Source organism: Amblyomma americanum, chromosome 6, assembly GCF_052857255.1.
Source record: "Amblyomma americanum isolate KBUSLIRL-KWMA chromosome 6, ASM5285725v1, whole genome shotgun sequence".
In the NCBI taxonomy this organism is placed as follows: domain Eukaryota; kingdom Metazoa; phylum Arthropoda; class Arachnida; order Ixodida; family Ixodidae; genus Amblyomma; species Amblyomma americanum.
The window spans coordinates 108,157,207-108,180,721 of record NC_135502.1 but is presented as its reverse complement, the minus strand read 5'-3'; the positions used below and the strand labels follow the sequence as shown (position 1 = coordinate 108,180,721).

At 46.0% G+C, this 23,515-nt stretch overlaps 1 protein-coding gene across 1 annotated transcript; it reads left to right on the top strand.

The window, feature by feature from the left end:
- Nucleotides 1–5,816: 5,816 nt before the first annotated feature.
- Nucleotides 5,817–22,694, top strand: LOC144094896 (glycine receptor subunit alpha-3-like). Its single transcript, XM_077628765.1, has 9 exons — nucleotides 5,817–5,913; nucleotides 6,274–6,401; nucleotides 7,835–7,902; nucleotides 12,534–12,763; nucleotides 14,785–14,867; nucleotides 15,962–16,096; nucleotides 17,824–17,945; nucleotides 20,813–21,064; nucleotides 22,022–22,694. Exons 1-9 carry the CDS (start codon nucleotides 5,825–5,827, stop codon nucleotides 22,217–22,219), a joined length of 1,305 nt encoding a protein of 434 aa, XP_077484891.1. The 5' UTR covers nucleotides 5,817–5,824; the 3' UTR covers nucleotides 22,220–22,694.
- Nucleotides 22,695–23,515: the final 821 nt, after the last annotated feature.

The window sequence follows — 23,515 nt, the reverse complement described above, 5'->3', positions numbered from 1 at the left end:
GACATAAATCCTAGTAAATACGGACTCTCGGCATAAATACAGAACCCACTGAGCTGTGAAACAGCCTCATGAAGTTACCCTGAAAAAACGCTTTAATAATCAGATGGGAACAATCTAAAGGAAAAAAAAGAAGAAACGAGCAGCTTAATTCTTCCACGCACGAGTTCACTAAACCATGCCCGCATGCATAAACAGGTCCGAAAAGTTTATCACGCCACATCAACTCGAGCCTAGGTAACCATTTAAACGTTGAAAATATTCGGTGAAAGGATTAGGTGTGGCGTTCAGCGCCATGGAGGGCTTGCGTTACATAAAAAATTACAGGATTGCACTCAGTGAGTCTGCTTATGAGCACAAATGCGAAAGCCTTTCCCTCTCCTGTCTTCACCCCTCCATTTTTTCTTTATTTTTATTTTCTGTGTTTGTTGTTTTGTTTTCTTTTGATTTTACTTTGTTTTACCTTCGTTTTAGTTTGTTTTTATATTTTTGTTTTATTAATAATATTTTATTTTATTTAACTTTTTTATTCCTTTTTATTTCTGGATATTTTATTTGATACCCGTATGTTGCTTAATGAACTTTTACATTTTTATTTTATTTACCACACAACTTATGATTGACAGTTCATGCAGATAACTTCCGTCCACAAAATTCCGTCTACAGCTTCGGTCCACGCCACTCATGAGCCAAGAAAGGCTTACGCCTTAGTAACTTTTTTTTACTAGAACAGTGTTATAGGACCGGGCTCGACTAAAATTTGGAAGACAACGCAGGACAAAACCCTGAGCATAACGCTGAATATCTGCAACCCGCTTCGTGTAGTAATGTGAACTTTACTTGAGTACATGAAACGGAACTCAGCCAGTATAATTAGGGGACACGCTCTAACTTCGTATTCAAGCATAACAGAGTGGGACTTAGTCCCATGAACCAAACCACCGACGGGGATGTTAAAACCCGACAGGAGTAATTTTAATATTGAGACATTAAAACCGTTTCTATTACAGCAATGTACAACTCTCAAACAAAGCAGCCCCAAGTAAAGGGCGAAGATTAGCGTGAACATCGAACAGCCTTGCTTCGTGGAAGAGCAGAGTGGCAGCGGGCCTACAAGAGATGACCATTAGCACTCAAGCGAACTGAACAGTAGCTGTAGCAAAGTTGCAGCGATTTAAGCACATTCTATTCAAGTACACAATGAAGGAGATTTTATAATTTGCGCTAACCGTGTCATCGTGCAGGTTGTGGAGGTCTTCGGAAAGGTGCGTTGTAGCGACCAGAGGTTATTAAAGTCTCGAATCAGCCTTGACTTGAAGAGGGAACGGAAGAAACTAGTGAGGTGGAAGCTCATCAATGAATTAGCTGTAAGATGGAAAGTAGAGGAATTGGGATCTCGCTGCAGAACAGACATTCGACTTCAACTCAGTACGACGGCCTTAATCCTCAAGTAACGAACAGTCATCTCAGAGCTATCATTAAGTTGTGCACAGTAGAAGTAGGTGGTAGAATGGTCAGAAAGGGCACTGGAAAGCTCTTTAAGGAGACAAAGAGCCTGATTGAAAAACACCAACGCGTGAAAGCATCTAACCGCACAGACAGAAAGAGCCGGCAAAGCTATCAAAGTTAATAAGCGCGAAGTAACCAACACAAGGAAGTTTAGAGAATCGGGCATGCTCTAAAGAACGTAGGTGGTTTAATACAGTGAAGAGAAGGGCAGCCATAGGCAAAAATCAGATGTATGCGTTAAGACATTGTGGTCGGTAATATGGATTAGATAGTTAATATAGCCGAAGAGTTCTACCCAAAACTGTATAGTAGCAAATGTAATCAGGATGTTAATGAGAGAGGCAGCAGAGCATAACCGTGGGACATCCCGCCAGTAACGGAAGAGGAAGTAAAGAGGGGCCTGAGGAGCAATGCAAAAGGGAAAAGCAGCTGGTGCGGATCACGTAACAGCAGATATGTTGAAGGACGATAGGGTGATTGTGCTAAAACATTCGTCCGTAAACTTTTGAGACTGATTTATTTTCTTCGCTAGAAATGATTCCCCAAAACAAATGTTGGTGTGTATGTGTAGCGCCATTATTTCTGGCTAACCTGAGCTATTTATGTTAATTGCTATAGCGGCCGTTAGATGGCACTACATGTAGAAAAATGCGTTGCCACTAGTCGTCTGCGCGTACTACTGTGAGTGAATGTGGAGAGATGGGCGTCGACCTCGAACAGCGTGTAAACATAAAATTCTGTGTAAAGCTTGGGAAGACAGCCACACAGACGTATGAGCTCCTTCGTGACATTTACGGCAAAGAGACATTTTCGCTGGCGCGAGTTTTCGAGTGGCACAAGAGGTTTGTTTCGGGGACAACGTCGGTGGAAGACGACACAAGGCAGGGGCGCCCTTCAACCTCACGGACTGAAAACAACGTGGCTTGCATCAGGGAAATCGTACATCAAGACCGCATCATTACAGTCTACATGCTATCAGACGCTCTCGAAGCATGGTCACTGACTTGTACACAGAGCAGAACGGTTGGTCGAAAAATTAATATGCAGAAAACCTAAATTAATGTTCAATAGTCTATCACGGAAACAGCAGGGTGAAGAAAGTAGTAAAGGTAGTGACTGCTGAGCCGGATCATGATAGGTAAGTGTCTAGAAGGATAATAATGGGATGGAGCACATATGGCAAGTTCTATCAGATCATGAATGGCATTCTACGATTACCCCTGAAATGAAAACTATATAGACAACTGTATCTTACCGGCACTCAAGCAGACCGAACGCTGGCACAAGGAGAGAGAATAGCAATTAATGGCGAAGACGTGTGTTCAGATGCCTTCTAAAGGGTGATCTCAAGCAAGGTAGGCTGCTCATGAGAGCATCAGCAAGGGTCGAAATCTGTATTTTCAATGTATATACGTGTGCCATCTCAGCAGCGCCTCGCGCAACGTGTTCTAAGCAGCAGTCTTTCGAACTACGTGTTGTAAATCGCCATCTTTGTCATCTTTCATCCATTCGTTTTGCGCTCCTAAATTCTAGTTGCAGAAGCACTGCCGCCATGACAGTGCAACGGAGCCTGACGAGCCAAGAGATAGTAAGGCTTTGTACAGATTCTAGTGTTCAACGGCAGTTTTATGTAGGCGCACACGAAACTGAGAACGAGGCGAAGGCGCGGCCAAATGCGTCGCTAAAACCGACTGATAAAAGTTGAGAGCAATGGAGCGTCGAACAACACGCGTGTGAGGTATTCGAATCCGACCGCGGCGGCCGCGTTTGTATTAAGGCGAACCGCAAAGGGCACCCTTGTGGAGTGTGATGTCTGCACGATAAAGATTCCCAGGTGGTGGAAGCTATTCCGGAGACCTGCACTAGGCCCAACTTTCTTCTTTCGCTCCCACCTTCCTCCTTTTCTTTACAGACGGCGAGGCTCGGATATCCACTGAGATGCGAGACAATTACTCCTATATTTCCTTAACTCTGAAACCAATCTTCTGAACGCGTAAGCACGTAAAGCTCCAAAAACTGGGAACGGAGAAGAGCACGCTGAGCAGCTAAAGGGAAGGTGAAATCGTTTTTTTTTTTAGAATTCAAAATTATTTAAATAATTCGAATCTATGAAGTTTCTGGGTAAAGCATGGAAAGTAGTTTTGCGGTAGCGTTTAAAATGGTGACGTAATCACCGTTTAAAACCATGACGATTATCAGGCTTCTCCTCACTGCGCTGGACAAGTGCGGGGAAACTCGTGCTGACGTCATTGTTGCCGGAATTTCATATGTCCGCTGTCGTCGCCTACATGCTTCCGTGCGTCTTGCGATGCCGCCAAACAACGCTTCGTGAGCTTCACCTTCGACGGCATTCGTTTTCCTCGAAACAACCGTTTCTTCGCTGGAAACTTAGCTCCGGCGTACTTGACGTCGTCATTGCGGCCTCTGCCCGTCACTGAGGCCTGCAGAGAAGCCGGAACGCCGGCGCTGCTTTAGTCGGTGATTGCGTCACCATTTCAAATGCTAGCGCAAAAAGATTTCACGTCTTTACCTGCAAGTTTCCCACTTTCGCCTCCTTTAAACTAATCGAATTGTAAAAACATCTTCAGATGCCCTTTAAGGAAAGCAGCTGGTGGTTGAGGGGGCTCAAGCAGTGAAAGTGAGCAGAGAGACTGTGCGTGCTGCCCGCAGGCAGCACGCGCAAATTCTGTTTCTGAGTCATGGCTCAGAAACAGAAGCGGGCGTATACAGGAAGGCGTTCGGCAGTCAAAAAACCTGGCATGCGGCTGGCACGATCTATGCGTTATAGAATGCTGTACGCCTTTCCAGGTTTCATGCGTACACTGCTAGCAACAATTAATTCTGTCCGCTAAACCTAAGTACACATTGTTGCCCTCTACGGGTGCAACAAATGTGACTATGGGGGTAGGCCAACATACGTCGAAGCAGTCGCAGAGCCCAAGGGCCACCTGTCGTCAAGTGGTGCACCTGGTTCGTGCAGGTAGGTTCATTCAACGAATAGCTGATGGCTACGTCGAAGCCGTCACAGGATTATGCCGTGGCCGCAAGGCCCATGTACTGAAGAAAGACCCATGTGCTGAACAAAATCTTAGATAATGGGATCTACTATCGCACTCAGTATGACTTGCGACAAGCGAGAGGGGCAGGGGCGCAGGGTGAGCCAGTGGCGCCGACATGCGGCATCCCAGAGAACAAAAAAAAAGGAGAGGATTCTCCATGGAGGCTGGGCACTCCCTGCCCTTTCCCTTTGCACCTCTGTCTTGCTTGGAGGCAAAGCGCTGATAAGCGTGTTAGCGCGTTTGCACCTGTCACGTTGGCCCGCTACTAGTTTTACAGTTTCGGTTCACCTGTGAGTAACAAGAAAGCGTACAAGAGGTACAAGAAAGAAAATCGTCTGTGCGGGATTGCAGACGAAAGAAGCTCGCGCAGTCCGTGGCAATTATACATGTTCCAAGCAGCGAATTCATTAAAACTGTTGAGCAAGCGTCTAAGAGTTGTCATGGCCAAATAAATAAAAATTTAGGGGGGTACTTTGTTGACGTAGAGTGCGGTGAGGCGAAAGCCTCTAGCGCGGTGTTGCTGCTTGTGCCATTGATGTGTGGTTAAGATGTTAATTAAGTACACAATTTTTTGTCAATCTCCAATGCTAGAGACACTGTAGGGCGTTTGGGAGGCATCCGTCTGATTCGACGCCTTTCTACAAACACTCCCCGGCCTCCAAGACAAGGAGAACTACATATGCGTTGGCAGGAAGTAGCGCAGTCATTGGCACGCTCGGCTGCGGAAAGGAAGGATGGTAATTCAGATCATATTGTGCACAACAATTTTTCTTCTCATCTAGTTGAAGAGCGTAACGGATGGACGGACGCGAGCATGAGCCATTAAAGGCTTTCGCCTAAATATAGTATAAATGGGAGGAGAGGCAGCGACGGCTTGCACCGGTTTAAAAGCCTTTCGCAAAGCGGTGATGCATCAGATCACAATTCTTTTTTTTTAATTTACCCTATCGAATTGGGCTGTTTAACTGAACATGCGATCTTGAGCTAGCCAGTGCACCCCACCCTCGATGACGTGTGCAGCTCGGCGACATTCAGGGCCTGCAACAAATAGAAGCAAAGTACAGGCATACAACGTCACTTTCTGTTGACACCTATGAAGAGTGTGAAGGACCATTTCGACGGCTTTTTCCGGCGTTTGTTCACGCGCTGTCAGTCGTCTTCTCCACGTCTGTTTCATAAAGGCGTCTGCAGAGAATGACCCGATGGAGAACAATCCATTCGAATGCTTGCATGAGCCCCCTCCCACTCCAGAGCTCGCCATGGAGCGACAAAGGACGGGCATCAACAAGCTGTTAGTGTGGTTAATAATAGTAACAACATCGGGAATTTCGAACGTGGACGCAGGCAAGTAAGTGTACTTAAGTTCATTTTGTGGAAGCGCTAGTGGAATGAGCCTCCAGGAACGCAAACTATAAGCGTCAAGTTAATTAATATGTCGTAGTGAGCACTTCTAGTCGAATCGGCGTAACACTGCAAACTAACCCAGCCTCTAGAGGCTCTAAGTGACGAGATGAATAGCAGCGCTCTCAACATCCTGGAGCCCAATGGAGATTTAGCTTGTAAACAGGAAAAATGCCATGCTCTGGACAGCCACTCACAGTCTATAAAAGTAGTAGCAGCCACATGTCGTTATTGCTAAAAAGGGAACTACCATGGTCTCAGTAATGTGTTTCCCATCAGAAAGTACGGAAGAACTCTCTTCTGGCAGTCCTTTCTCTAGCGGAATCATAGCGGAGATCCTTCTCATACCTCCGAGAGCGCCAAGCAAGAACATGAGCTTCATTGATGACATCTTTGCTGACTACGACAAGAGGCTCTGGCCGACTTATGGAACGGGTGAGTTCAGAAAAAAATTCGTAACAGTCTTTTTTTGCAATGTTTAAATTGCTTCAAAAGCTTATTGGAGATTATGCATGTCAATCTGCTCCACAGAGAAATGAAAATAGCTCGCGATGTTTTTCAATGACAATAAACTCTCAGGTTGTGTCTTACTCCGGGAAGTCCGTTTGGAGGCTACTGTTTCTATTATAGTGCAGGTGGATGAAATGATGCGGCGTTGGTGACGGCACTAATGACGGTAAAGTGTGAATGAGGCTGGAGACGGAAGGGAGGTTCGAATTTTAGCGGCTTGTCAAGTCTATAGAGAGTAAAAATACAATACAGTAAAATAAAAATACGGAAGAATAAAAATACAATAAACTAGGAATGAAGTCCGGAAAACAAGGAATACCATGAGTGACCATTCAGCATGGATGAATTAGTGCAAACCGAGCATAGAAGGGGAGATGCAAACGCACACTCGTGCCCAAGCATCGGAAAAGAAAAATACTGTGCCAATAGCAGTTAACATGACGTCAAGTTCCATGCAGAGTAAGGACCCTTACGTTTGTGAACGGCACACCTGCCGCTCAGAAGCAACTAAACAGCCTCTCTCTGAGAATTGCAGAAAGTGAAAGCATAGAACAAGTATTCGTTTGCCTGATTCGTGAATCCGCATACGTCATCAGATTCGTTACTGGCACTGTGAATATTTTCTAAACGCTGCACAGGTTAACACACAGTTAACTGTTTCTCTGTCTCACCTAAGCTGCAGTTAACTACAACAGACGGAAAAACATAGTAAAATATGCATGCTGAAAGAAAATATCTGGCCACTGATTGCCAACGTCGATTGCAGTGCCCCTGCCGTACCACACCAGCCCAAGGCTTATAGAAACAGTACTTAGCAACCAGGTGAAAAACAGTTCCGCCGAAATCAATTTTCGTTACAAAAATAAAAATGGTTCAATCACTTTTGTCTGACTAAATACGGCAGTCTTATGAAAACTTTCATTGTCACATTTGTTCACTAAATTGTTATCATTTGAATCAAGTTTTAGGAAATTATTTCGATTTTTTATAAGGGGCAGACCAGTGCACAGCGCTTCCTACTCTGTTTTGTGCCATGTACTGCGTAGAAGAGAGTACGGGGCCCGTGAAGGGTTGTTTTATATTTTTTTATCGTGACCCAGCCACGTCTATGGCATGAACAAACAACTTAAAACATGAAACCTAATTCTCTACTATCCTTTTTCTGGGCATAATTTCTCTTTTCTTTTTTCTCACAACTGCGATTATGTTTATTTTTCCTCGTTGCCACACGCAACAACTTTTCTAACGCCTCGTGAATGATCTGAAACATTTCTTCTCCTCTAGTGAGGGTGCTCAGTACTCTAAAATAACAGCATGTGGCTTTAACTATTGCTTTGACATTTCACTCCAAATCTCAGATGAGCCAACTTTGGTCGAAGTCGAACTCTGGGTCCAGAGCTTCGGCCCACTGGACAGTTCCAGCATGGTAAGTATGGGACTGCAAATTTCACCCCTGCGTACTTAGTTGTCTCTCTCACACAATTTAGGTGTACGAGGTATCTCCTTTTGTGATCAACAACCAACTTGTCTCACTGAAATAATTCTCATTATCACGTTACAATGCTGAGCATTGTTCAAACCACATGAAAGAATCTTGTGCAATGATAAAAAAATCTCGATCCCCTTCTTCTAGATTTTCGGAAAATTACGCTTTGGATGGCTCGGAGGGCTTAGTATCGATGGCGCATGTCATAGGTAAAACGTCTGCCGGACGGTAAAATGGCCATCGCGTTAGCCTTATCGGTAAGCATTTAACTGCATAGGTCATTCTTAACTGGAAGAAGGCAATCACGGGATGTGCTTAATGAAATCGAAGTATACCATACAACCCAAAAATTTGGAAAGAATAAAAGATTATTCGTTACCATCATCCGCTAGGAAAAACAGGTTGTGTTACACATTTAATTTTTAGTGCAATCTTTTAATCCTATATCGAATGCACACAGGTTTTGGGGGGCAGCCCACGCGATATCGTTCTGCCGGCTGTCATCAGCAGTAGCAGGCACATCTATGGCACCGGAATCACGCACATTGGCGCAGGTTAATACGACTCCTATAGTATGAACGATAGACTCGAATAATGAGCAGCTCTTTTGAGAGCCATTTTTTTTAATCTATTTGTGCCAACTCGATGTTCATAAATGAACAGAGTAAAAATGCACAAAGTTAATTGGGCCCATGTACAATGGCCAGTCAAAAAGTCAACTTAAATAAATTTTATTTGCAAAAATGAGGAGAGAGGCCGAAAACAATGTACGATTATTTAACGCAGTATCTACTGCATTCAACGCAGACCTGTCATCGCTTCAGCGGTTCCTTTCATACCGGGAGGGATAATCTTGAGATGTGCAGTCACGCGTGCACCGCTTCTTACACATAATCGTCCGTTCGCAAGTTGGTGCCACCGAGCGTCTCCTCAAGAGACATGAAAATGCAGTAATCTCTAGGTTCTATGTGGAGTGATTACGCTGAATTCGCAAGAAACTCCTTAAAAATATTAGTAAAAAATATTTAGACTTGAAAATAGGATCGTGCGACATTTTGCTAACTTCAATTACTGGTCCCCCACGCGAAGTGCTTTTATAAGTTATAACATAATTAGAGCTTAAAATGTGCATCCGCATCGCCTTCAGCGCTGTTTTTCCACTTCAGTTTTCCTACGTTTTTTGAATGACTCTAGCCTCTCTAAGAAGACATGATGCACTATCCACACGCAGAGATGATGTTTGGCTTCTTCCGAGATTTCGAAAAGATTATGAATTTCAGTCGTTACAGCATAACCTGCAATTTATTCTCAATGAGGGTAAATTGGGGGCCAGTTATGGCGTTACGGAAATGAGAATGAGAAATGCTTGGGAAATGGATCTTTGACCCCACCTTGAGTAGAACAAATCAACCTTGAGCCATGGTGCTCTTTGGCCACATATTGCCCTCGCGCCATAAAAATTCATCGCCACCATATTTCTCCTTGACGCTGTTCTGTTTACTCACTTGCTTTGTTTTTTGGTATTGTGAGTGTCTACAAATATTATTACTGGCGCTGTAGACTCACATTTAAATCATACGTATTTTATTCATTTCTGTGTACTTGGCCTATTGTATAACTTACTGTTCTTTGCATTCTCGATGTCTCTTAATGTCGACGATACCTATCATGTAAACCACGATTGCCTTGTACAAACGGTCATGGGCCTGGTCAAGCTGTCGAGACAGCTTTTAGCCCTTGACGTTTTCTGGGATGCATAATTTCTAGAAGAAATTAAGAATTGAATTGAATTGAAATCAAATGAATTCTCCGTAGTTTTATGAGCAGTCTGCGGCTGTGTATTATCGATGATGATAATGATGATGATGGATTTTTATGGCGTAAGGGCATTTTTTTTCTTCTCAGAGTATTTTTTTCAAGATTGGGTCAAAGACCCATTTCCCAAGCATTTAACCCTAAATAAGCCGAACACGAGACTATTATCGAGCTTCAAAACCACTATATAACTCAGCAAACCGCGGCGTTTTCACTTCAGTAAAATTTTCAGGTGGTCATCGAGTATGTCCCCGTACAAATCACTGTTCGCTGTAATTCACGCGGGCATGTAAATGCTCCACTATGGACCCTGTACAGACCCAGAGCAGTGTCAGCATCAATTTTCCAGCCGACGGCGTTTTTTCGTGTCTGTCACGATGAACGCCACTACTCATTTTCTTCTCGTTTAGTCTCCTGGTGGAGGTGATGTACCCACCATTTCTTTCTATCGAAGATACGCTGAAGGAAACCATTGTCATCACCTTTCAAATGCCGTTAAGAGTACCTCACTCACGTGTATACATGGCGTAAGAAGCACTACAGCAGCAAGAATGTACGGCGTAGCCGCAGCGCGCAAACGTCCGGAAAGTACTGTAAGCTAGTGTTGCACCTCCACTTTTCACTTTTTAATGCATGCATTTAACGCCTAAATTTGCGCACCTCTTTTTCCACAAATTCTGTGCGCTTTCTTTCGGTCCGTTCACCTAGAGCTCCCCACTGGCACCTGTATAGTGTAGAAGGTGCATTGGAACGTGGTTGAAAATTTTCTGTGTCCTCTTTGATGCAGGTGTTAGCTGACGATATCGCTGATTTCAGCGCGGCCAGATACGCAGGCTTTGAAGATGTTTAGATTATTGATAACCACAAAATGTTGCGTACGCAGGGAGTCTCAAAGGAGGCCGTTGTATCACCAGGCAGCGGGAGTCTGGAGCCTCCAGCGCGAGCGAGCGCAAGAACCTCTGTGAGGGCGCCAGTTCGCGCCACGAAGCGGACAGTCGCTGAAAGATCTTCTAGCGAGTTGGGCGCACGCATGCCGTGTCGCGACCAATCAGTCAGTGCCAAGCGGCGGCTACAAAATCATAACCAATAATAATCATACAGTAACCAGTTTATAAACGCAATTTTTTCATATATTATAAGATTTTTGTGCAAGAACCAATATATCTGCAGATCTCCCGTCGACAGGCTTAAATTTTTTTTTTTAGTATCAGCATTTTTGCGGTTGTCAAAAGCGTTCCCAATTGGTTTTCTATGGCAGCCATAACTGCTCGATGGGATTGAGTGATGAAAACACTCTAAAAGAAAGGCTTTGCTGAAAGTCGGAAGAATGGACACATTTAATATTTACTCAACGATAGTTTACAATGTTTCAGTATTCAAAATTTTTATCCAAGAACGCTAGACATGCTCAAGATCGCCATCTTGACGGTACATTTTAACTGACCCGCGTATTTTCGTCACAATGATATGGACAGCGATGAGACCAAGGCCCCGAGTTCCGTAACCAAATAGTTCCTTTTGAGTATTTCCAGTGCTCTACATCTTCCGCGATGACCTTTCTTTTCGCTCATGCTTCACACTACGGTAGCGGATTGGGGCACTTGGGGGAAATATACTAAGGCGCGCACAGCGTTGGAGGAGGAACATGTGTCCCTGTTCCCGCGTCTTACTTTTCCGCGCTGTGCGCCCGTTGACGAGGATTTCAATGCAATGCACCCGGCCCACGCACCGTTCCATTTGTGCGGCGTATTGCATGAAAACCTGAGGAGAAAACACATTCAGCACTTCGGCTTGTTTGACGCGTTCAGCACCCATCGGCCGTCTGAGTACTATCTACTAACGGTTCGCGAGAAGTGAGCCGCAGGAGGTGAGCCCCCACCACAGGTCTCTTGGGGCGCGAGGCACTTCGAACTGTACTGCATTTCTTGAACATATTTGCGGCGACGATATTGCACTTCAAATTGCCAAGAGATCTTTCGCTAATTTCTACTTGACTGCGCATAGCTATGCGCGGAAGCAGGCTGTGATCACAAAGTTAAGGTTATGAATAAATGTTTCTCGTTTTTATCCATGATGTGTTACTAAGAACGATTCGTTTCATAGACAACACTGAGAACAGCCAAGTTTAGAGTGTGCGCCTCTACAGCTACGCCTCTTCAGCAATGCACGGTCGGTAGCATGAGGGAAGAAATAGATAAACCACTCTGTTTTAACACCATCCACAGTTGTACTCGACGTAGGAACGTAATGCGTTCGAGCCCGATTGTGCTCAAGAGTCAGTCAAGCGTATTCTCTGCACATTTCGGTCATAATTCACGTGATATTCAAGCAGGTTACTTTGGTTTGGTTTGGTTTGGTTTATAGGGGTTTAACGTCCCAAAGCAACTGAGGCTATGAGGGACGTCGTAGTGGAAGGCTCCGGAAATTTGGGCCACCTGGGATTCTTTAACGTGCACTGACATCGTGCAGTACACGGGCCTTTAGAATTTCGCCTCTATCGAAATTCCACCGCTGCGGCCGGGATTGAACCCGCGTCTTTCAGGTCATCAGCCGAGCGCCATCACCACTGAGCCACCGCGTCGGCCGCAGGTTGCTTTGAAACAAGCGAAACACGAAAACACTGCTCAAAAAAACTTCCGCTCGCATAGAACACTGTGCCTTTGCGGATGTGCGATTTCTTATCTTCCTTGCTGCCATCATCAACTCTTTCTACACGTCTTCTAGCTGCAATTTCTGGCGCCTGAAACTATGCGCAGGACTACCCGGTCAACCTGTATCTCCGCGAGTACTGGTACGACCCGAGACTCAGTCTCTTGCGCCATGGAGTCAATGAAACCTTCGTTATCAACGGCGGAGACATGGCCAGCCTCCTGTGGAAGCCAGACCTGACTTTCGTCAACATGAAGGCGGCACGCATTCAGGAGATTACCGTGCCCACAAGCCTCGTCAAGATATTCCCGGATGGCCGAGTGCTCTACAGCGTCCGGTAGCTTCCAATCCTCTTTCATTACTTTCTAGCATTTTCTGCTGCAGAAGGATTGCCGCCCTGCAGCTTATCACGCCCATTTTTAGTACACTCATACGCTCAACAACACCGACCAAGAATCTCGTCATCTTTGGATCTCGAACAGTTGCCTTGCAATAGACACGCCATGTTAAGCTGAAGAGATCAAACCAATATCCGCGACTGCGAGTCAAACCCGCAGCGGCGCGAAAAGATGAGCATTGCAGGCCACTGCGCGAGTGCACTACACTATCGCCGCAGCCTCGGGTTAAATTGCAACCCACTCTCGCGCTGTGCATTGCACACTGCTGTCTTCGTCCAATAATACTCTGTGATTTTGCACTATGGTTGGTTTAGCCAGGTTACCACCCTGACAATTCTTAATGCGAGAGCATTAGAGCTTACCTCAGGAGCAAAATCCGCCGTCCGGAGACACCAAATTTTCAGATTGGTCGAGATAGGCCACGTAACCTTGTGACATCATCACAACCTGCCCTGATGGGCTAGAACAACTGGTCGAGAGAGGTCACATGACCTTTTGAGTTCATCACAACCTGCCCCCGTGGCATGTGAGAAACTGGCCACTGGTTTGTCAATTGTTCACCCACCGTAGCAGATACCAAGTAATGATTGGTCGAAAGTGGTCATGTAACCTTGTGACGTCCGAAAACTGATTGTGGACGGTGATTTCAACAAAAATTCAAAACTTTTCACATCAGAAATCAGAAAAAATTGTGCTACATGCGAATGTTGGCACTGTCACGGCATAGTGAGTACCTACTGCTGCAGCTAGCAGTCTGAGCATGGTGGTCGATGGACCGACAATTGCAAAGAAACGGACGCAAACGCACTATGATGTTGCAACAGAAGCTACGAAAAGTGGAAAATATAGAACATGCTATCGATTTCCACTTAGCGTCTCCATAGTTTGTTTTCTCTTCTCGTTCCTTCCGCTCGGTGTCCTCTGGATTTTAATCGCGGGATGCACTCAACGTAACCAAATGTGACGAAAGTTTTGCGATGAAAAGCTCTTTAATAGGGAAAAAGTAAACTGGTTCTCGTCATTTGTAATTCAATGTGTAATTGTCGGAATGCACTGATTTATTTTGTTTTTCAATAATGAGGTCCCACAACGTCACACGAAAGAATTAGTTTTCGGCACAGGAACTGTTCGTTTAAATGCAACCGTGATTAAGAAGTTTGCATGAGATTAAGAAGTTTTCAGGCAAAGGGTTTATGCAGCTGGCAAAGGATAGGGTTAATTGGAGAGACATGGGAGAGGCCTTTGCCCTGCAGAGGGTGTAGTCAGGATGATGATTATGAGGATGATGATGATGCATACACGTGTCGGTCCAAACATAAACTGCTCTCTTTTACCCGTTGTAAGAGGCATTCTGTTCTTACTTCCGCTCACTGACTAAGCACCTGTCCTCTTGTTCGCAGCACGAGGCTCCCGGAGCCTCAGATGCACGGCGTTCATTGCTGTAGCCTGAAGTCATTCCTGTAAATTACCCAAGAAGCACAGGAAATCGGCTCAGCGCTTAAATTGGACGGTCTCACTCTGGCCGTTCATAGGATCGGCCTTTGCCAATACATATTGGGCCATTGCTGCTTTGGTTAAAACTTCGACACATTATAGGGACTATTGACAGCTCAGTGATGCAGACGTGCCCCCGTTTTTGTCTACCTTCGTTAGTGTATTGTTCGGCATTCACCGCCATATCACCAAACCTCAGCATCTATCAATCTTTTCGGAGCGTAATATAGCTGCTGTGTTTCTGCAAATTAGTGCTTTTGCGTGTACTCAAAGCGGAGACGCCAGCGTAACATTGCAAATCTATTCAAACAAGAAAATATACACCAGCAGTACGACTCTATGTAAGGCAGTTGTAGTTCATAAAAACAAGCTGGCTTGATGTAATGTGGCCGATAAACACCTGGTTTGTTCTTGCATCGAAGGCTTCTTGTTTTCAAACGTGTCATGTCCTCTGACTTTTTTTTAGTTTGAATCTGCGACTGTCGTGCGCGCTGGACTTCCAGCTTTACCCTTTCGACATTCAGCAGTGCCACATCATAATTCGTTCATGTAAGTACACATGCTTCTCCTCGTTAATGAGCAACCGCAGCGCTTCCATAATGCTAGAATGCAAGTCATTATTTCTATACTATACACGCGTGTGCCCAAGCTCGTGCGATAAGCAATTAAATGCGAATTTAATGCGGGTTCTCTTCACCAAATTTGTTAGCTTGCATATAAAATCCATCAGTGAAGAAAGGAAGCATAATAAATTGCAGCAAAATTAAATCCTTCACAACTTCAGCGACCACAAAAGAGATTATTTTTAAACGGTTGCAGGTGCAAGGTATACTTGCATTGCGTCGCGATATCCCCACGTTAACTATAGTCTGACCTAGTCAAGACAGAATTCGAAAGCGTAAAGTATAAAAATGCTCTATAGACTTCTTATATACTCTAGTGCCTGCCTTTAGATGTTTATTTTTGCCTAGACATAGTCAATAGACTGTCTATAGACAAAAGTCTACTAAAAGTGTATGGCCATAAACGTATTATAGATAGTCTATAGACTGTCTATAGAATTTGTATTGCTTATAGACTGTTCTTTAGGTTTTGTCTTTAAAGAGTCGACAGACTTTATAGACAGCTGTCTGTGGACAGTCTATAGACTCTCTAAAGAAATTTTTGTAAGGACTAACCCCTGTAATCTAACGCGGACTCAAAAGACGTATGTGAAACCTCCACATTCACCTAAAATTTTCGAGCCAAAAAGAGGGAGGCATAACAAATCAATAAAAACCATTATGGATAAATCATAAGGCCTCGAAAACGTGCCTGATCATTGCAGAAATTGTTACCCTTTAACGTGACTTTTTTTTACCACTCCTGCCGTACAGCCTTAGTCAAAAGCAGGGCCCCGAGGAGTATGCTTCGAGGCCGAGTAAAGGGGCTTCTGTAATATCTGTGAAAGTCCTAATCTTTGAAGGAGTAAGAGGAAAGGCCCTTTCAAGAAATCTGGAACACAGGCGAGGCAAAACTAGCTGCAAGGCATGACCCTGAAGCAAACCCCCTGGCCTCTAAACTTTTGACAAAGGCTGCATCGACCCCAGCCCGCATTCGTTCCTAATGCTTTGCCCTTTTTTTAATTCTCTACAAAATCACAGATGCCCACACAGTAAACGAGATCGATCTAGCCTGGAAGGAAGACAGTCCAGTCACGCTCGATTATCCGCTCAAGCTTTCAGAGTTCCAGCTCGTTGACGACTACAATTCGACCTACAACAAGGAGCTGCCCACAGGTTACCCCAGTCTAAGCCTTGCAGTTGATGCTCAGTTTGGACAACCGTTTAGCTAGCGAGTCTATGGTGGCAGCAGTGTTTGTAAGTTAAACTGCAAATAATAATAATACACCACGTTCCATACGTGGCTGAAGAGGCAGCATTTTTTCAGGGCAAAACAAAATCTTTGGTTCACATGGTTTCGATGGTGTAGTGTTCATGGCCGCATAAATCTTTAAGGCGGCTTCTACTGTCACATCTTTCAAGAGCTACGAATTGTAGGAGGATAAAAAAAATTGCACAAAGAAGAGTGACCGAAAGCCTGCAACTGTGAGTTTTGCTTTTAAAGATCTTGAAAGAACCCAGTGCCCAATAGTGGCAACTCATCTGTCTTTATCTGTGAAGTGCTGCCTCGGCAGCTCAGTGGCTTTGGCGTTCGGCTGCTGGGCCCACTGTCCCGGCATTCAGTTCCAGCCTCAGCGGTCGAATTTCGCTCCAGGCTAACGCGAAAATTCGTGTATTGTGCCATTTCAGTTCACATTAGACAATTAACAATCGCAACTTTTGTGGTGGCTATCTTCTGAGCCATGATCACGTGGTAGTAGCACCTCATTTTACCTGGCTTCTTAAAAGCCAATTAATTCTTCTTGTCGCCCTGTATATGGCGGCAATTATTCTTTGTTCGCTCGTCCGCTCGCGACTAGCTACGGAGGCTCACGTTGTATCACTGAAAATAAAGCAGTGCTGCCCGGCTTTTTCATACTAAATCGTAAACATAAAATACTCTAGAATAGATTATAAAGAGAGTAAACAGTCCTCTAGCTCACTCCCTTTTAGGGGCAGGGTATGCTGCGCTATCCCCGGAGTAGATTTCGATCACTAAATATGCGTAATGTTTGCTGTTGGCAATGGGGGCATATTTACATATTAAATCGTAGTAACCTGATGCAATTACCAATGAAAAAAGTCTTAAACGCGGCACCGCAAGTCTTGAGGTTAGCAGTTAGAGGATATTGAAGCCTCGGTTAAAATTTTGATAACTGCAAAAATTTAGAATGTTTCGAAGGGGTAACATGCTTCCGTTGCCCACCTTAAGTATTCCGTAATTTTAATGATGCTAATCTAATCCAGGGTATATGCAGGATACTCTGCCACTAGTACAGATTGCACTAGAGGACCGCTTACACCCTCTTTACTCCCATACAGGGTAATTCGTGTTTAAAGTGTGAGGGAAAGGAACAGGTCCATGAGCATCGGATGAAGCAACGCGTGAGTAGGCAAACGGGGAGAAGGGAGGGGGGGGGGGGGCTGCACGGGTGCCTACCCCTACAGGTAAATAGGTGGGGGAAGGGGGGGGGGGTCGCTTACAGTTTGCATTCCTCTACCAAAAAGTTGTGAAGCGAAGTACTGAAAACCGAAACTATAGCGCTTGCCTCTTCATATCCGGAAACGGATGCCGCAGTGAAAGGGCGTAGCAGCAGTACGCAGCCAACTAGTTACTGGGGAAGTACGTTCCTTACCATTCAGATCTGTGGACCTGTGAAGCACTTCAGGCTATTGGATTAGCGGGCTTGATCGTGACATCACCGGCTTAGAATAGGAGAGTGTATTTGTTCACTTGCTCAAATTATAGCAACACACACTGCAGTATAGAAAATTACGAACGAAATAATCGCGTGCACTGTTATTTAATTTCATGCAAGCATGAGGAAGAACAGCTGTATAAAGAAATGCCCGTTTGATTTCAGGGAACTTCACTGTTCTGCAATACACATTTGTGCTCCAACGCCTGCGGGGTTACCACCTGATCTACGTGTACCTGCCCAGCGCTCTGATTGTGTGTGCGTCTTGGGTCTGTCTTTGGCTTAAGGTACGACCAGAAACAGCCACCTACCTCAGCACCCTAACCTGCTTTAAGTATCACCTACTCTAACATGTAATATGACACCCTCCCAGTTTCAGTGTCAAGTAGCAGCGGCAAAATTAATTGGACCATTTTTTACGTACCACGCACAACACTACTTGTGGGGCGACGACTTCGTCGTCGGCAGGATGATCAGAAGTGGAGCTCGTTTATTACTTTGGGGAAAAGGCTAAAGTGCGCCGGAAATGAGACAAGCATCAGCTCTAGGAAGACGAACAGTGGTTCAGATTGACATATTCCGCTTTCTTTTATTTTCTTCCGAAGCTCTGCACATTGTCCTCAACAGTATTCATGCTACATAGCGCTTTCATCATGTGAATCTGAATCGCCTGCTATCCTTTATTTCCGCTGCCCCAGCTCAGGTGCTTCAGTATCGATAGCAGATGCCGGGGCTAGCAAAAATCTTTTCCTTCCTTTTTACTATTAATTTAATAAACAACCACTACTACCACCACCTGTATTGGGTTCAGAGCTGGCGCAGCAGCATCATTTCATGGTCACTGCGCCATGACAGAGTTCCCTGTTTTTTTTTTTTTTGCCGTCTAAGCTAATGAACCGTGCGCGGTCCATGCGAGTGGGCGCAAATTAAGATATGCATCATCGAGTGAACCGTAGGCTGCATTGTGTGACTAGCACACTAGCAAGCGCTACGACTCCCCATGAGTAGAGCAAAGAAGCGTCCACGCTGACAGGCAGACTTTGCCTAGGGACCTTAAGACGGGCCAGTATAGCGAGGCCCCACAAGGGGTTGATAAGAATATGGAACATGTCTACAAGGCGCTGTGTACGCCCTCCACCCACGGCTACTCATTTTACCCTCCAATGGTCACAGCCAGCTACGGAGACACTATGCGCTTAATGTGGTTCATTTTAGAAGCGAACAGGAGCGCTCTTTTATGCAGTTTCCTTCAGAGTTCATTATGCCTTTGAACGCAAGTTTTCTGCGGTGAGTGTTAGTGGTTGTGACAGTAGCGGAGAGGCAGCCAGGAACAGCCTTAAACTGACTGAATGTTTGGGAGAGAGAGAGACTCTTTAATGAAGAAACAGAGAATTTAGCCGGCGTGTCAGTATCGCTGGCATGCTACTCTGCGTAGGGAGGGGGATTTGGGAGATAAAGACTGAAGGAGAGCAGCGTGGAAGAGGGGGAAAAAAATGCTTGCAAGCCCAAGCAGCAAGTGCCTCGCTTAACATTTGTATAAGTCACTGTTGAATACTGACTGCCCATAAGTGCGATAAAGGTCTGATCGGCTTTAGTGTCAAAGAGGCTTAAGTGTGATCGGTGTTTTTAAGCCGCAGGGGGAGTGTTCCGAAACGTGAGCGTCTGACTGAATTCAAAAGCAATGCCGAGCTATGGCGCTCCCCGTTTATCAAGAAACACTTTTAAATCTTGAATCCTTAGCGTGGTCTGTCCCTGACCAGATTTAATGGAGCAGGAAACGTCTGACGATGACTAATTTTTGGCGTCTGTTCTAAATGCCCTGCCGCCACAATTAATCCATTTCTTCGCAGCTTCGTAACCTACCTAAATCACTCTGCAGACAATGGATCTCTGCAATTAAGACGCGCATAAAAGCAACTCCTAGCTGCAGGGAGCTTCAGGCATTGAGTTAAAATGCTTCCAATCGCTCGAATTGACATTTGCAATAAATACCTGGAGGCAGCATACTCTTCCCTGCGGCGCACTACCACCTGGAAGCATATCAAACTGCCGCATGAATATGGCAAAATGGTCACCCCAAGTTGCTCTCAAAGACGTTATCATCTCTCCCAGCCGAATATATAAAATAGATGCTATGCAATGCGAGGCCACAACTTGCAGCCCTTTCAGCACGTTGCAAGGCGTGTACGAGTGGTCGATTAGACTGGCCAATTTATCTTTCAATCACAGTAATATGCCATGCATTGTTGCTTTGCGTACGGAGTTAGAAGGGGTAGATACCGTTTCTGCCAAACGTAACCAGGTTATGGGTTTGCTCCTCCCCATATAGTCAAGCGCCTCTGGCACACCTGAAGTCCAAAAGGACTCGAAAGGTGTCGACAAGAGTTCGCCTTACCTTACCCAGGTGTAGAGCTTTGGGGGTGTCCTAAGTGCTGCTATGTTACAAACCCCTGTTGCAATGTTACAAACCCCGTATCCTGCTCACTTTCGAAGAAGACGCACACACACACACGCACGCACGCACGCACACACACGCACGCACGCACGCACGCACGCACGCACACACACACACACACACACACACACACACACACACACACACACACACACACACACACACACACACACACACACACACACACACACACACACACACACACACACACACACATATCCTTTTTGTGACGCCAGCGTAGCAAAAAAAATGAACAGAATGCAGCACTCCGCAGACATACCGGTTTGCAACGTTGCTGCAGTCTGGTGTCCGAATGACTGCAGCGTGCAGAGCTCGACAGCGCTATGGAACAGACCCTGCTACTCTCAACTGAAGGTGCTTAAATCATTATGAGATAGAAGGTCATGTTGCTCGTTACTTAAGTCTACAAACATAGTCACTGCGTTCTTCTGCTATAGATTTCTGTGACGAATCGCATATGCTCGGTACTTAGACGACAGTGCCTTTCTTAAGTGGAATATTAGCTCTGGTGTCACGAACGAAGACAGCCTCGTGTGTTAGCCTTTCGGGTAGATGGCTTGAATCTCTTAGTACTGAAGTGCAAGGACGCCTGCTTGCATTGTTCTTCTCATTAAGAGAATCCTCGAGTGGGTTGAAAATACCTTCGTTCTCGACAGAGCGCGTCACGGTCGCTTCCAGGTGGAGATCCCGCAGGCCCGAGTTGCCTTGGGCGCGGTGACGCTGCTCACGCTGGTGTCGCTGGCGAGCAGCGTGCGCACCACCATCCCCCGCGTGGCGTACATCAAGGCCATCGACGTGTGGTACGCCACGTGCATCATGTTCGTCTTCGCCGTGCTCAGTGTGGCCACCTGCACGCACTACTTGGTGCGCGTGCGCCTCAGACCGCTCTGCGTGCGCCGCGTCGACCACTGGGTCGTCGACGTGTACCAGGTGATGAATCCAGTAACGTATGCTGCCGGCCGAGTTGGCTCAGCGAGCTCATCTTAAATCAAGCGCCTGCGTTCGTCGTTTTCTCTATTAGTGTGTTTCATTCCAGTGCCTCGTTTAAAACTAAAAACGAGATGATGAGAGCGACGCTTTTGCACTGGCCTTTCTAGCGCCCTCTTCACTTGCCTGTCGTAAATGTATACGTGATTCGCGGTAAAAGGCAGGAAAACTGTTGTAAATTGCTTTCTGCACCAATAAGGAGCTGTCGCGCGTCGGCTTTGGGGCCTGGTTCCTGGTTTACGTGCAGATGATCAAAGTGTATATAAGCAGAACACATAAGAACCATGAATGTACCGGGTCTCCCGCCAGAATTTATTATCTAAGAAAAAATAACATGTACTGTCGGGGACAAAAGTGGCATACTCAACGCATCGGGAGCCGGAGCAACGTAAAACTAAGGTGGCGCGCGCATCGAGGCACCCTACGTAAAACCGCATCGTAACGCCATCTACGGGCGGCATTTGGGATCGAGACAGCCAATGGGAGCCCTTTATTATCTGCAGGCATGTCTCTTGACTCGTTTCAATGTTTCGTGCTTTAAATGGCGTTACGATGCAGTTTTTTCGTTGCTCCAGCTGCCACTGTGCAGAGTACACCACTTTTGTACCCCATAGTACCTCTAAACGGCTGCCACTCTTCCTATGCATGCTATACACACGGAAGTCAAGCAAGGCTGTGCATTCTGTGTTTTAATAATGGGAAACTGAAGGTGGGGGGGGGGGGGGGGTATGTTGGGCGAGCTTAAAGGGGTCATATGTGTGAAACTTGCAAGAGAAGCACGTGAAGTGTTTTAGTGCTTGCAGTTGAAGTGGTGCCGTAATCGACGATTGTGCACAAAATAACATCATACTGTATAGAGTGCAGTCAAGTTTTTTCCTGCACAGTTCGCTTTAAACGCAGAGGCTGGTCTACGGGCGCCGTACCGATCCATTCCTATTGACCATGGACAAGGAGAATAAACTGGAGCAGCACCGCAACGTGAAGATGTCGCAGGCTTTCGAGAGGGTGGCCAGATACATGTTCCCTGTTTGCTTCGGGTTCTTCAACGTCGTCTACTGGTCCTTCTACGTGGAGAGATCCTACTATCGGGGACGCTAGCTATCTTTGCGCGCGCTATCAAGGCCGGTGCGCTTCCGGATTATGCAACGTCACAACCCAATGGCCACGTGAGCAGAAAGCTGCGCTGACGTTCATGCGCTGCTTTCCGACGCATGCATGTTGTCAAATGGACTTTAGCGGATGACGACTGAACGTGCCTTTCTTCGCGTGTAGCGTTTCGTCAGTAGAGCAGGAAAGAGAGGGACGCGTTTATCTGTACCTCAAATTACAATAAAGATGTGACGTTTATACAACAACGTCCAAAATTTCACTCGACCAAACGCTAGCCTTGCATCTGCCGGGAAGATTTCGGAAACTCTCATGAGGGCTTTTTGTAGAAGAGTGACTGAGCTCTCCTGGATGTTGCCTGTAGTTACGTGTCAGTTAAGGAAGCGATATGCTTCGCATGTCAGCTCAGCAAAGTGCGGGTTGTGCAGTATTGCACAAAGGGTCGTGTCGTGGAAATAAAAGGCCGTTTGCACTGAGGCGGTGACAGTTACTTTTTTGTTTTCTTTAATGCGGAAACATTATACGGCTCGTTGTCGCACAGCAGAAGATGCCCGAAAACCTCAATGACGTCACCATGATGTCACCATGACGTCATAGCCTGAATCACTTTGGGATGTTAAACCCATATAAAGCATACCTACACTGCCGCAGCCGACTGCAGCAGCGTTGTGGCCCGGTGCCAAGTTCGCCAACCAAGCCACCGCCGCCGGCTTTCCCGTCAGTATACGTATAAACACGCCATGCGGTTACTGTCTGGCGCGCACCATCTTGGCGCGATGCCGTCTGCGCTGCAGACGGTGCCCTGACGGCCCTGCGATTCAGGAACCATCTACAAAGAGCTAAGGCAGTAAAAGCATTATTATGCTTGAAAAACCGACTCCATGGTGATAGAAAGACCAACTCTCGCACACGGAACAACCGAGGTAGATTCAGCAGGACGCAACAACGAGTGCAGACTGCTCATGAAGGCGACTTGGGCGCGGGCGACCAGCGATGACAAAGAAGCGCCGATGGCGCTTCGTATTCGTCGTCTTTCTTTCAATGTGCGCTACGGATGGCTCTGCGGACGCCGACGGCGCCAAACTGGGGGAGTAGCTAAGAAGAGCTAGCGCTCTAAAACGCTCGAGGACACGACAGCCTCGATGGGAAGAGAGGTTTATCGGTTTAGCTGGCGACCTTACCAACCGAGCAGAGCTGCCTTCTCTCACCTTGCCTGACTGCCACCCACGCATTCCGGACGCCTCGAGACCCAGAGTCTCCACCGCCAGATTTACCCACAACCAAGCA

Excerpts from the sequence above, each read along its gene's own strand:
- LOC144094896 (XM_077628765.1), top strand. The coding sequence starts at position 5,825 with ATGGAGCGACAAAGGACGGGCATCAACAAGCTGTTAGTGTGGTTAATA. Across the intron at positions 7,903-12,533 it reads CACTGGACAGTTCCAGCATG|GACTACCCGGTCAACCTGTA; the intron begins GTAAGTATGGGA and ends AACTATGCGCAG. Across the intron at positions 14,868-15,961 it reads CCACATCATAATTCGTTCAT|ATGCCCACACAGTAAACGAG; the intron begins GTAAGTACACAT and ends ACAAAATCACAG.